Source organism: Thamnophis elegans, chromosome 4, assembly GCF_009769535.1.
Source record: "Thamnophis elegans isolate rThaEle1 chromosome 4, rThaEle1.pri, whole genome shotgun sequence".
In the NCBI taxonomy this organism is placed as follows: domain Eukaryota; kingdom Metazoa; phylum Chordata; class Lepidosauria; order Squamata; family Colubridae; genus Thamnophis; species Thamnophis elegans.
Genome location: NC_045544.1, coordinates 130,065,511 through 130,079,019, shown reverse-complemented (window position 1 = coordinate 130,079,019; position 13,509 = coordinate 130,065,511). Strand labels below are relative to the sequence as shown.

Below are 13,509 nucleotides of genomic sequence, written 5' to 3'. Positions count from 1 at the left end.
GATGATAGATGACAGACAGACAGATAGATAACAGATATAGATGACAGACAGAGATGATAGATGACAGACAGACATAGATATAGATAGATGATAGATAGATGACAGATAGATAGACAGACAGAGATAATAGAGATAAATAGATGATAGATAAATCTGATGAGTTCTTTTAAATAGAGGATATAGATTGATAGATATAGATACATTTACTTATTAAATTTATATGCCAAAGTTGAGCTACTCTAGGCAATTCACATCATAAAAATAGCAATATAAAATATTAAGATGTCACAGGAAAAAGTGAGCATTAAAAGTTAACAAAACCTGGGCAAAATAGAAACCAATACATAAATGGAGTGGAGGTGAGATCTTCTTACTCTACTGATCATGTCTGTGTGTGTTATAACTCATTAAAATGTTATTTATGGCGGCCAATCAATATCTGGCAGCAGAATTTTGTGCAAGCGAGTTGTATGTAGTAAAAAAAATATGCCCCAAGACATGCTTTTATTTTAACGGATAAACTCAACAGCATCCTGGGAAAGTCTACTACGGTTTACAAGTTAGGAACAAAGGCTGAAAGCAGGTAAGAGGACAAAAGGGATGTTTGGAAGAGAAATAGGAGGAAAAAATTCAAGACAAAATTCAAACCAGTCCAAACACCCCGAGCCCTGAAGAGATTTCTCTCTGCCCAACTTCCACCCCTTATGTACAACTTGCAAACTTTACGGACGCTTCCTCAAGAGAACTGCGCCTGCTATTTGGCCTGAAGTGAAGCAACGTTAGGCAGTGAGTGTCATCCGGATTCCTTACCTTAGTGGAATGAAGAGGATTCCATTGATAATATTCAGCTGCTCTAAGACGCTGGCCATGCTGGGAGCTGTGAACTGGGACATGGAACAAGCCGAGTTTAGTGCCACGTTAAGAAAAGACGACCACCCAAATTCACGTTTTGCTTCTCATCCAAGGAGCTTCTTCTGTTCTAACTCAGAACTGAAGAAGCTTCTTGGATGAGAAGCAAAATGTTTTCAGAAGAAAACACACCCTCTCACACACAGACAAATCCACTTGCCTTTTGGAAAGCAGCTTTGGGACAAAAGCATGAATATGTTTTGTTTTGGGGAAGGGAGCTGTGTTCAAATCCATGCTCAACCAAAAAGCTGGCTACTCTATCTTCAACGTCTTTCAACTGAAAGACAGAAATTCTTCCCTTCCTGTGGTGGTGATGTTCCTGCAAGCGCAGAGCAAAAATCTGAAGCCCATTTTTTTAATTTGGAATTGCCAATAGTTAAGGCAACATAAATGTGAAATATTATGTCTAAGAAATGCTTCGTAGAACTCTTAATTTTTATTTACATGCCCCCCCCCCCCCGGGAAATGTTGCTACTGAAAAACAACAATCATCATCATCATCATCCTCTTCATTTAATGACCCTATAATCCCTTGCAAGCTAGAGTCTGAGCAACTGAATGAAGCTAGGAGAGTTTTTTAATGGCCGGATGCTCTATCTGTTGCCAGTGCGGAGTTTTGTTCAGCAGGTATAGTCTCAGTGTGTCCAGAGATAGAAATATCTGCCTCTATCTAGGCTGGAACTCACAGCCTCCTGATTGCAAGGCGAGAGCTCCACCTCTAGGCCACCACACCTCTCCTTACTGAAAAATAACATTCTGTCCTCAAATTTGATTTTGCAATATTGAGGGGCTCTTAGAGCCCAGATGTGATTGGGGAACCTGTTGAAGCACCACGAGATATGGCCGAGACTAGTCAAGAAGGGGCTGCAACCAACATGGATTCTCCCAGCTATAAAACACCCCCCCCCCCCCAATAACAACGGCGGAGAATAAACTGGACAAGCTTGTTGAAGTACCGTATTTTTGGGAGTATAAGATGCACCTTTTTCCCTCAAAAAAGAGGGTGAAAATCTGGGTGCGTCCTATACACTGAATACAGCATTTTGGCCTATCGAAACCCCGCTCCCTTTGCAAAAATGGACGTGCTTAGCCTTTAGGAGGCTTCCAGAGTGCTGCTGGGAGCTGGGGAGGGCAAAAAAAAAAGAGCAAAAAACAGGGCGTTTTTGGCCCCCCCAGGAGCACTCTACAAGCCTCCCAAAGCCTCTGCATGCCCTTTTGTTTTGCAAAAAATGGGCCTTTTGGGGAAAAAATGGGCCGTTTTTTTGCTCATTTTTGGCCCCCTCCAGCCCCCAAGAGCACTCTATAAGCCTCCCAAAGCTCTGTATGCCTTTTTTTTTTTTTTTTTTTGCAAAAAACGAGGCATGCAGAGGGTTTGGGAGGCCTGCACAGTGCAAAACCTTTTTTAAAAAAATTACCTCTTCAAAATCATGGTGCGTCTTAGACTCCGAAAAATATGGTACATTGCACAGGTTACTTTCCAAAATTAGACTGGCCACTCCACCAGTGAAAATGGGAGAGATTGGGTTGGTCCATCTCTGACATCCCTGGTAGGGCCGTAGCCCCCAACCTTTTGGGCACCAGGGAACGGTTCCATGGAGAGCGGTTTCTCCGTGGACCGGAGGGGGCGTGGTTTCATGTACTGCCTGCATCCCTTCGATGGGGTTTCGCTTGTTTGCGCAGACCGGTTTCTGGCATGCTGCGGATCCGGTGCCGGTCCATGGAGCAGGGTGGGGTGTGTGTGGGGACCCCTATGATACGGGACAACTTTCAACAACTCACTTTCAAGGGCATAATGTTGGCGTTGGATCCGTTTTTGTAGATCTCATTCATTGTGCGTTGGAGGGCCACAGCTTGTTGAGTCAAATATTTCAAGTACTCCGAGCTTTCTTTGGTCTTCTCGTGATGCTCACCAAGCTAGGCAGAAAAGACACAGGTGCATCAAAAGAAGAATTAAGAGGAAACCAACTGCAATGTGCTCTACATGGAGTTACCCTCGAAGAGCATCCGGAAGCTGCAGCTGGTTCAGTTGTCAGAGTTCCAAATAGCATCCAAAATTAAATCAGAGTCCAAGGCAAAGTATTGCCCAAAGTTCCAATTTATTAAGAGAGCCATGTTGGCACATCTGGGAAAACCCTACCTAGGTTTTCCCTACCTCGTTGAACATTCAAATTCTTGCCCCCACACTCACAAGTCCATCCCATGGTCCAATCTCCCACTGCCATGCTGGCAGTTCCACCCATCCAATTCCGGTCAGGTGCAGAGGTGCAGAGACAAAGGATGACCTTGGCTTTCAAGAAAGAATTTTGTTTTGGCTACACAGTAAGTAACTCTGTACAATCCTCCCTCCCATTTTCCCACAATACAAACACGCATAATAGAATAATAGAAAATGTGGCAGACCAAAGATCCAAAAGAAAACTGCAGGCCTGACAGCAGAATGCAGTGGCACGAGCAATAGCAATAGCCCTTAGACTTCTATATTACTTCGTAGTGCTTTACAGCCCTCTCTAAGCGGTTTACAGACTCATCATATTGCCCTCAACAATCTGGGTCCTCATTTTACCCGCCTCGGAAGGATGGAGTCAACTTGAATTGGTCAGGATCAAACTCCCGGCAGTGGGCAGATATGCAATATTGCATTCTAACCACCGTGCCACGGGGGCTCACTTTTCGTTGTGCATGTAACACCTCTGCCAAGGAAGCTGCATTGAATGCCAGTTTGCTTCTGGGTCCAATTTAAGATGTTGGTCATTAGCTTCAAAGCTCTTCAGGGCATGAGATCAAGTTATCTGAGGAAGTATCTTGTCTCAATTAATCGACACATCCCACCTGGGCAGGTGGGCAGGTAATATTGAGGATGCTGCTGGTTAAAGACGTTTGACTGGCAGAGTCTAAAGAGAGAACCTTCTCGGCTGTGGCCCCACCTTCCTATGGAATTATTGTGGACTGTCGCCCGCCGGTTCCTCCAGCAGCCAAATCAGAGGAGGAGGAGGAGGCGTGGGAGTCAGGGCCATAATCAAGGCAACCTGAGGGCTCCGAGGGGGGGAGTGGGAATGGAGCTGTCAGAGATAGAGAAAGAGATGGAGCCTGGGCTGTCCAGAGTCAACAGCCCCCAGGTCTGGAGGTGGCTGATGAGGAAGTGAGGAACAGCTGGGTCCAGTGCCTGACACATGGATGAGCAGAAGGCAGAGGAGAGGAGAGCAGTGGAAATCTATGGGCTGATCCTTGGGATGGAAGAGTCGCCACTGCTAGCGAAGCCCCACCCTAGCTCTGGGGATAAAAGGCAGGGGATGGAGGTGAATAGATGCGGCATACAATTCATCTCCCTACCGGACGGACGGGTCAGCCTGAGTTGCCGGGGCTCCTAATGAGGGGATCTTTGAGTTCACTTCTGAGGGTTTGTCGTGTTTGGGGAGCTGGGTCAGAACAGGAACGGTTTGCCCATGGAGGTGAGCAGTGCCCCACTTTCCTAGCTAAAACCTGGCTCTGCCAACTTGCTTGAGGAGGCAGGACGGTTACATACAACCCAGCAATTGGTTGTTGGGTCTGAGGTTTCTTCCACTACAATTATTTTTTTTTTCTCTTTGTTTTAATCTGGCTGTGAACTTTGTTTTTCATGATAACTTTTATATGATTTTACTGTTCTATTTGTAATCTGCCTGGAGGCATGGTGGGCGGAATAATAAAATACCGCTGTGCATTCGGAGCAATTTTTTCTTCTACTCAGTGGGTAACTAAGTATGGGGCCTAACGTGTCTGCAGCTGCAATCTCATAAAACAGCAGAGAGAGAAAAAATGTTTTGTGCTCTTCAGAGGTCAATAGTCTCTAAGACAGGGGTATCCAATCTTGGCAAGTTAAAGCCTGGAGAACCTCAACACCCAGAATCCCCCAGCTGGGAGTTGAAGTCCTCCAGACTTTAAGTTGCCAAGGTTGGAGACCCCAGCTCTAAGACATCTCCAATTTGCCCAACTACTGTTTCTGTACAGCATGAAGGAAGTACATTTTGGGGAAGGGCCCGCCCATTTTCTTTTCAAAGTTTTCTTTTTCAAATACACAGAACAACCATAAAAGAGGAAGGAATCCCACTCGGTTCGCAAATAGGCTGTCCACAGATCCTAACATTTAAACAAGTGCTTTTTTTTTTTCCAGCTGGTTCTCACCAGTTCGGTCGGACTGGTAGCGGCGGCTGCGGAGGCTCCGCCCACCCACCCCGACGTAATGCGCGAGTGCTGCACAGATTTGCGAACTGGTAGGGAAGGTAAGGGAATCCCAGCTTGGACTGAGACACTTCTGGGTTGAAAGGATTGGGAACCACTTCTGGGTTGAAAGGATTAGCTGGTGACATCACGTTCACCTTGGGGACGCCCAGTTGGGGGACGACTTTCATGTCCCCGGAAGAAGCCGGAGTGAAGGATGAGAGCTCAACCTCACTCCACAGCAGCACACAGGGCTCGAACATGGGCTTGCTAAACTCCTGCTCAGCGGCCCACTCACTTGAGCCCCCACCCTGCTTAACAAGTGCTAACTACACAATTTGTATTGGATCCTTTCTACCTGACGTCCAACGTACCATATTTTTCAGAGTATAAGAAGCACCAGAGTATAAGATGCACCAAGATTGTGAATTAAAAAAAAAGTTTTTGCACTCTGCAGATCTCCCCAAAATGGCCCGTTTTTCACAAAAATGGACCCATTTTTTGGTAAAAAAATGGGCATACATAGCCTTTAGGAGGCTTGTAAAGTGCTCCTGGGGCCTGGGGGGGGGGCAAAAATGAGCAAAAACCAGCCCATTTTTCACTCATTTTTGCCCTCCCCAGCCCCCAGGAGCAGTCTGGAAGCCTCCTAAAGGCTATGCACATCCATTTTTGCAAAGGGGGAGGGGTTTCGGGAAAATGGTGCATTCAGTGTATAAGAAGTACCCAGATTTTCACCCTCTTTTTTGGGGGGAAAGGTGCGTCTTATACTCCAACAAATACGGCACTTGTTGATCACTTTCCTGTTTCTCAACCATTCCCCACCCCCCTTGATTGTGAACATTGTACGACTGGATCTTGTTAGAATATTCATGACTGGAAGAGACATGGGGGCAAGGCCAGCCAATGAATAGGCATAGCAACTAAGTCAGCCAATGGGAGTTCAAATAGATCTGAGTCTGTGCTGAGAATCGAAACTGAAACAAGACTGAACTTTGTCTGCTCTGAACCGAGACTGTTTTCTCCTGCTCGTGTTCTGCTTGTAGCTTCTACCACATTGAAAGAATCCACTATTGGTATTGGTCATTTATTCATCTGTTATTATGTATATAAAGAAGTTAATGTATCCAGCTGAATCAGTTATCTGTGTGTGCTTTCTGCGTTTGATTTTTCTGCAACAAACTCTTGACAGATCCCGCCTGGTTGCGAATGCCTGGTAGAACCACTCCTTTCAAAGTACATTGCTTAGTAACCTGCAGATTAGTTTTGAAAGGACGGAAGACGTCCTCACTCTATTAAGCCAAGCAAGGAAAAGAAAAAACAAAATCCAACCTGGTTTTTATAAATTGTGTAGCCTTCTTTCTCGTGCTGCAGTGCTGACCGAAATTCAGCTTTACTCTCATAGACCCGGGCTACCAAGTGATGGCTGAAAGACAGACAGAAGAACAGAAGATGGGGAAAAGTTTCTACGCATCACTGAAAGAAAAGCGTGTGTGGGACAATGAGAAGGGCGAAACTGCCTGGGGTGGAAGAGTGGATACTTAACATCTCTTAGAGGTAGCCTACTTAAGAGCCAGTTTGGTCTAGGGGTTAAGGCACCAGGCTAGAAAGCAAGAGACCGTAAGTTCAAGCCCCTTGCCAGCTAGCTGGGTGGCTTTGAGCCAATCATGAAGAGACTGTGAGTTCTAATCCTGCCTTAGGCATGAAAGATGGCTGGGTGACTTTGAGCCATTCACTAATAGACTAGGAGTTCTAGTCCCTCTTTAGGCATGAAAGGTGGCTTTGGGCCAGGAGTCGGCAACCTTAAGCACTCAAATAGCCACAAATGTTCTAACCGGAAGCCCCTTGTTCAATTCTGGAGACGACCGGAAGTCTGGTTTCCCCACCATAGAGTCTCCACCTAGCATGGTGACCTTTTTCTCTACCTGTCCTAACCGAAAGCCCTATCAATTGTGCAGCCGACCGGCAACAGGGGGCCACAGCAGAGAGATGAAAGAGCCACATGCGGCTCCAGAGCCACAGGTTGCTGATGCCTGCTTTGGGCCAATCACCAGGAGACTTTGAGACCTTAGGCATGGAAGGCGGCTAAAGTAACTTTGGGCCAATCACTGTCTGTCTGTCTGTGTGTGTCTCTCTCTCATGTGTGTGTGTGTGTGTGTGTGTGTGTTTGAACACTTTCAGTTTCAGGTACCTCTACGTGTTGCTGGCATACCCTGAATAGATTCATGCAAGTTTCTACAGAGGATGGGTGTTTTCTGTTGTCACCTGTTGACGCTCCTGGGAAGAAGAATCTCACCTCAGTGCAACTTTTAGGGACTTGGCCCCGTGGAACTTGGAGTTGATCACAAGCGCGTTCTCCAGGAATCGCAGTGAGAGGTCGTATTCCATAACTCCATGGAGGACCAGGCCAATATTGTTCTAGGAAAGAAAATCAGGTGCCAGTTAGAGCCTAACAGGGCAAACTTTCAGCTCTTCTATATACAGAATCACAGAAGGGTAAAAGGACCGTCAAAGATGTCCATCTCAACATACAAGTAGTCCTTGACTTCTGACTACATTTGGGGCCATAAATTCTGTCACTAAGTGTTCTGACCAAGGCTTCCCAAGAGCATGAAGCAAACTCCTTGTCCCGACAAAAAAACCTTTTATTAATTGATTGTGAATTCTGCTCATTCGCATCCACCAAAGTTTTTCAAGGGAGGATTTACAATCACAGACCTTATCTGGCTTGGAGAGCTGCCAGGCCCATACCTGCAAAACCTGGCAAGGAGTCTCAGAGAGTCACAAACCAATTAAGCGAACTAATCGTCTCCTGCAAACTCCACTCCCCTTTTGCTCCTTTTTTATTTCCTCTGGGAGGGGCCATTCATCGTCCACCTGTGGCCTTACTCCCAAGTCAACCCCTGTTCTTTAGCTGTTTCCTTCGTCTGGCAACTCTGCACATGCGCGTGCTGGGAACAGGCTCCAGCTGTTCATTTGCCTCACTGATGTCTGATTCCGAAGGCAGACGATAACTGTCGGAAGGCCTTGGCCCCCTCTTTGCCTCCGACACAGAGCCCTCATCAGAGCCTTCCCCAGATTCCAGGACTGGCCCATCTTCCTCCCCAACCTCCTCACTGTCCGAATCTGCTGCCGGCTCTGCTGGGCCACAACACTAAGCAAAGTATTTCTCAAGTGAGTGGTGCACCAATTTTATAACTTTTTAAATCATGGTTATTAAGTGAATCTCTGCAGTTAAGTGAATCACATGGTCATTAAGCGAATCTGGCTTCCCCTGTGGACTTTGCTTGTTGGAAGCCGGCTGGGCAAGTCGCAAAAAGTGATCACATGGTCCCAAGACAGTGCAACTGTTGAAACTACATGCCAGTTGCCAAGCACCCGAAGTTTGATCACATGAATGTGGGGGATGCTGCAACAATTGTTAAGTGTGAGGATTGGTCACAAGTTGTTTTTCAGTGCTCCCGTGACTTCAAATGGACACTAAATGAATGGTTGCAAGCCGAGGACTACTTATACAAAACACCAGGTTTGGGTGTAAGATCAAAGTTGGAACAAAGAATTGGCAATTTGATGCTGTTATTTCTGGCCTAACCTTTCCCAATTTTTAAAGTTCTGCTTATACAACAGAGTTAACCAAGTTAGTTTAAAGATTTAGCTGCTTCATTGGCAAAACACCGGTAGACCTCGACTTAGTTCATTTAATGCCCGTCTGAAGTTGCAATGGCACCGAAAAAATTAACTTCTGTTTTTCACCCTTAGGATTGTTGTAGCAACCTCATATCACGTGATCAAAATTCAGAAGCTTGGCAACTGGCAGGTACTTATGACAATTATACTGTCCCAAGGTCATGTGATCAACTTCCTGCTCAGGCAGGAAACCCTACACCACTTCAGACAAATGGTTGTCCAATCTCTTCTTAGAAACCTCCAGTGTTGGAGCATTCACAACTTCTCCTCCATAGTTCTAGGTTGCTTCTCTCCTTAATTAGTTTCCACCCATTGCTTCTTGTCCTGCCCTCAGCTGCTTTGGAGAATAGTTTGACTCCCTCTTCTTTGTGGCAGCCCCTGAGATATTGGAAGATTGCTATCATGTCTCCCCTAGTCCTTCTTTCTATTAAACTAGACATACTCAGTTCCTGCAGCTGTTCTTCATATGTTTTAGCCTCCACTCCCTTAATCATCTGTTGCTCTTCTCTGCACTCTTTCTAGAGTCTCCACATCTTTTTTGTATTTTGGTGTTTTAGTCTAGCAAGATTCCTAAGCAACAATAAAGGAACTACTCTGTAGTAATTCCCCATGTCATTCGTGGTTCCTTGGGCCAGACACAAACAGTAACAGTCCTCTGAACTAAAAGCACTTTAATTCCCTTTAATTAATTCCATGTTGGCTGGGGAATTCTGGGAGTCGAAGCCTCAGGTGCTTTGGAGAATAGCTTGACTCCCTCTTCTTTGTAGCAGCTCCTGAGATATTGGAACACTGCATTTTAAAACAAATTAAATTCAAGAGTGAAGAGAAGAGCAACAAAGATGATTAGGGGACTGGAGACAAAAACATATGAAGAATGGTTGCAGGAACTGGGTATGTCTAGTTTAATGAAAAAAAGGACTAGGGGAGACATTATAGCAGTCTTCCAATATCTCAGGGGCTGCCACAAAGAAGAGGGAGTCAAGCTATTCTCCAAAGCACCTGAGGGTAGAACAAGAAGCAATGGGTGGAAACTAATCAAGGAGAGAAGCAACTTAGAACTAAGGAGAAATTTCCTGACAGTTAGAACAACTAATGAGTGGATTGCCTCCAGAATTGTGAATGCTCCAATGCTAGAAGTTTTTAAGAAGACGTTGGATAACCTCTTGTCCAATATGGTATTTCCTACTGAAGGTTGGACCTCCAAACTCCTTCCAGCTCTGCTACTCTGGCTTCTCTCCAGTTATTTAGCTAATGGTCTCTCCCTTCCACTGCATCAAAACTACAATTTACTAACAATATTTGGAATTTTGGTGTCTGTTAAAAAAAAAAAGAGCTTGGGGACTGCAAGCAGTCCTGGATTGTTAGATCTGATTAAGACAAAGAATGACATGAATCACTGAACTGAATCAGGATGCCAACATTCGCCCCAGGGGGAGCATAAGCAGCTACAAGGGAGTTACAATTTTTATTTTCCAAAACAGGTCAGGCAGAGCAGAAAACTATGAGTGAAGCACGGTTGGAAGAGATGGCTAAGCCTCTGTGTGTGTGTGTGTGTGTGTGTGTGTGTGTGTGTTATTTACCCCCACAAAACCCTCCAGCGATCCCCGGGGAGCCAAGAGGTGGATCATTTCCTACCCACTGGGTGCAACATATTCTTTGCACCGGAGAATCTGCAGAAGAGTCTCTTCTTCTGCAGATTCGTCAGATTTAAGCACCCCTTGGACTGCATCTGGCCCACGGGCCTTGAGCTCCCTACGGGCCCGATCCAGCCTACCCCTGCTCTAGGGGAACTTTCCCTCCTAAGACCACAAACCCCATGAGCATCAAAACCTGGGAGGAAAAAAATCCATATTTTTCAGAGCATCGGTAAGCTGAAGAGGTGACTTACATCCAAAAGGGCCATCTCTGGGTGATCCTCCCCAAATACCAACAGCATGAGGTAGCGTGCGCGGTACAGTAGATTGAGTGCTGTGGACAACTGGCTGTTTGCAAAGCAGTACAAAGCAAGATGCATCTGTAAAGGAAGGAAGGAGGGAAGGGGAGAGAGGCTCAGACACACAACGGCTGACCTACCAGGGTGTCCTCTGGATTGAATCCTTTTTTTAAATTCTTAGTTTATGATATAAAATACAAAAATTACCAAGAAAAATATTAGGAAAATAAGGGAAGGAAAAGTGTAGGACAAAAGAAAAGCCCCTTTGATTTCCAACTCCCTTTGGTGTAGTAGGATAAGACAATAGCATCAAACGTGAACTTTTTACTGTTACATAACAATATAAAGTAGCCATTTCGATAACAATGTATTGGCCATCTGCCAGTCAATGTCAGCTGGCAACTCCCCGGGGGAGAGCCTTCTCTGTTGCAGCTCCGGCCCTCTGGAACGAGCTCCCTGTTGAGATCTGGACCCTTACTACCCTCCCGGCCTTCCGCAAAGCCACCAAGTCCTGGCTGCTCCAGCAGGCTGGGGGGAGCTGAGAAGCATCTGCCTCCACGGAAATTGTGAATGTTGGTTTTGTTTTTAATATGTTGTCTTTGTCTCGTTCCCCCATTTCCCTTGTCTTTTGTGAGCCGCCCGGAGTCCTCCGGGAGTGGGCGGCATACAAGACAAATAAATAATAATAATAATAATAATAATAATAATAATAATAATAATAACAACAACAACAACAACAATGAATCTATCTAATTGGTAAAACCCAAAACGACGTTTCATGGGTGGAGTTAGCAGAGACGGCTAAACTGACTTGCTTTGATCAAAGAAAATGCAATGACTTTTGCCTCTACTTGGAAACCACTTCTGGACTTTGTGCTTGAGATGGATCACATTTTTTTTTAGGTCTCCACTATGGCAGGGAGAGAAAGCAACCCGCTTCTTCCCACCAGCCCTCTCTGCTTTGTTATGCTACTTACATATTCTTGGATTGTGTTGGGATGCTCAATGCCCAGGACCCTTTCACTCATTAGCACCGCTTTCTGTTGATTGCTTAAGGCCTAAAAAAAAAAAGAAGAAAATGCAATTGGAGAAACTAAATTAGCTGTTGTGGCCGACATTTATCATAAAGCTCCCGTTTTGTACAGGGGAAGCCTGATTGTGGCTTCAGCTGCTGTAAGCCTCTAGACCAGGGGTGTCAAACTCAATTTCATTGAGGGCCGCATCAGGGTTGTGTTTGACCTCAGGGGGGACGGGAGGGGGTGCTGCCCAGGATGGGCGTGGCCAGCTCGCCGTCACTCATCGAAGCTCCATTTTCGGCCGCGATGGCCTCCTGCAGCCATCTGCCAGCGAAAACGGAGCTCGGCGCACGGCTCTCCATAGCTCCATTTTCACTGGAGAGGCACTGCGGGCTCGGTCCTTTGCTGTTTCCAGGGCAGCCCCACGGGCCAGATCTAAGCACCCCGCAGACTGGATCCGCCCCACGGACCTCGAGTTTGACACCCCTAGTTAGGCAGAACAGAAGGGAACATTGGTTAAAAGCCCATGAATTATGGATGCTACAAGTTGTGGCAATGTCTTCCGACTAACGCTAAGTGGGAAAGCCCATCCATCATTAGGATTGAGAGAAGGGAACCCTCTGCCAAGTATGCAAAACCAGGTGTATATGTGTCAGAGAGTTTGCTGCAGAAACCAAATCCAGAAAACACACACAGGTAACTGATGCAGCATGATTCATTAACCTTCTCTTTATGTACATAACACAACACATGAGACATATATACAATACCAAGAGTGGCTCTTCCAACATGATAGAGAGGAGACAGATTGGTTTTGGTTCCAGCAGCAGACTAGTTTTTAGCTTTTGCACAGACTCAGAGCTACAGAGCTAAGCCATGCCCAAACTCCAAAGTGTTTCAGCCCCCATTGGCTGACCTTGTTGCTATGCCCCATTCCAGTTCATGAATATACTCTGACAATATGTTTTGTCTTGATTTGCCAAGGCTCTTCATGATTCCGTAGAATAAACAGAGGCTTTGAGCAGACTCAAGGTTTCTGTTTCTCCGTACCTCTGAATAATCACCCATGATATAGTTCAGGCGCGCCAGCAGCCGAAGGCAGGCACAGATCTCCACGTGCATCGCGCCGTACACGTTGTTGAACAGGTTTAAGGCTTCGCTGATCAATTCACAACCCTCTTTCAAGAAACCTTAGGAGAGAGATGGAAAAATAAGATCTCCTTCCCTTAAGACACTAAACCAGGTTGCAGAAAGCTCTCTGCCAGTTTGCAAATCCATGTTTCTAATGGAACACTGGGTTCTTCTTCTTGCTCATTTTAAATCCACGGTCCTAATCTTTATAGCAGTGGATACAAGGGTGGGATTCTACCGGTTCAGACCTTTTTGGGCAAACCGGTAGCTCCGACCATCAGCTGGGAGCGAACCGCTTCGCTGTGAAGATGAAGTGGGCCTGCCCGCCCGCCCCTGCGCTTAATGCATCTTTATCTTCTCAGCTGAGTCGTGCAGTAGAGCGGATTGCGGCCCTTAGCTGTTTTCCTCCCCAGCAATAATGCAGAAGATACTTTTTCTCAAAACTGTGCATGTATGCATGCCACCCAATCACCAAACCAGTTGTTAAAACCAGTAGGATCCCATCACTGAGTGGATAGATAACTTGGTCCAGCCAGCTGACGACGGTGGGGCATTTAAAGGAGGAGATTTGTTGCTTCCAGGCCTGCTTTAAGAGCTTCCTCAATGGTTTTCCACCCTTAGTTTATACCCAGGTTATAA

At 45.9% G+C, this 13,509-nt stretch overlaps 1 protein-coding gene across 1 annotated transcript in view; it reads right to left on the bottom strand.

Moving 5' to 3' along the window:
- The window catches only part of CLUH (clustered mitochondria homolog), a 127,040-nt gene that overhangs the window by 4,688 nt on the left and 108,843 nt on the right, over positions 1–13,509 (bottom strand). The window contains exons 19-25 of the mRNA XM_032214796.1: positions 12,790–12,929; positions 11,701–11,781; positions 10,679–10,804; positions 7,400–7,521; positions 6,436–6,529; positions 2,689–2,823; positions 811–884 (exon numbers count right to left, since the gene is read on the bottom strand). Coding sequence (XP_032070687.1) covers positions 811–884; positions 2,689–2,823; positions 6,436–6,529; positions 7,400–7,521; positions 10,679–10,804; positions 11,701–11,781; positions 12,790–12,929 — 772 coding nt within the window. The remainder of the gene's footprint in view (positions 1–810; positions 885–2,688; positions 2,824–6,435; positions 6,530–7,399; positions 7,522–10,678; positions 10,805–11,700; positions 11,782–12,789; positions 12,930–13,509) is intronic.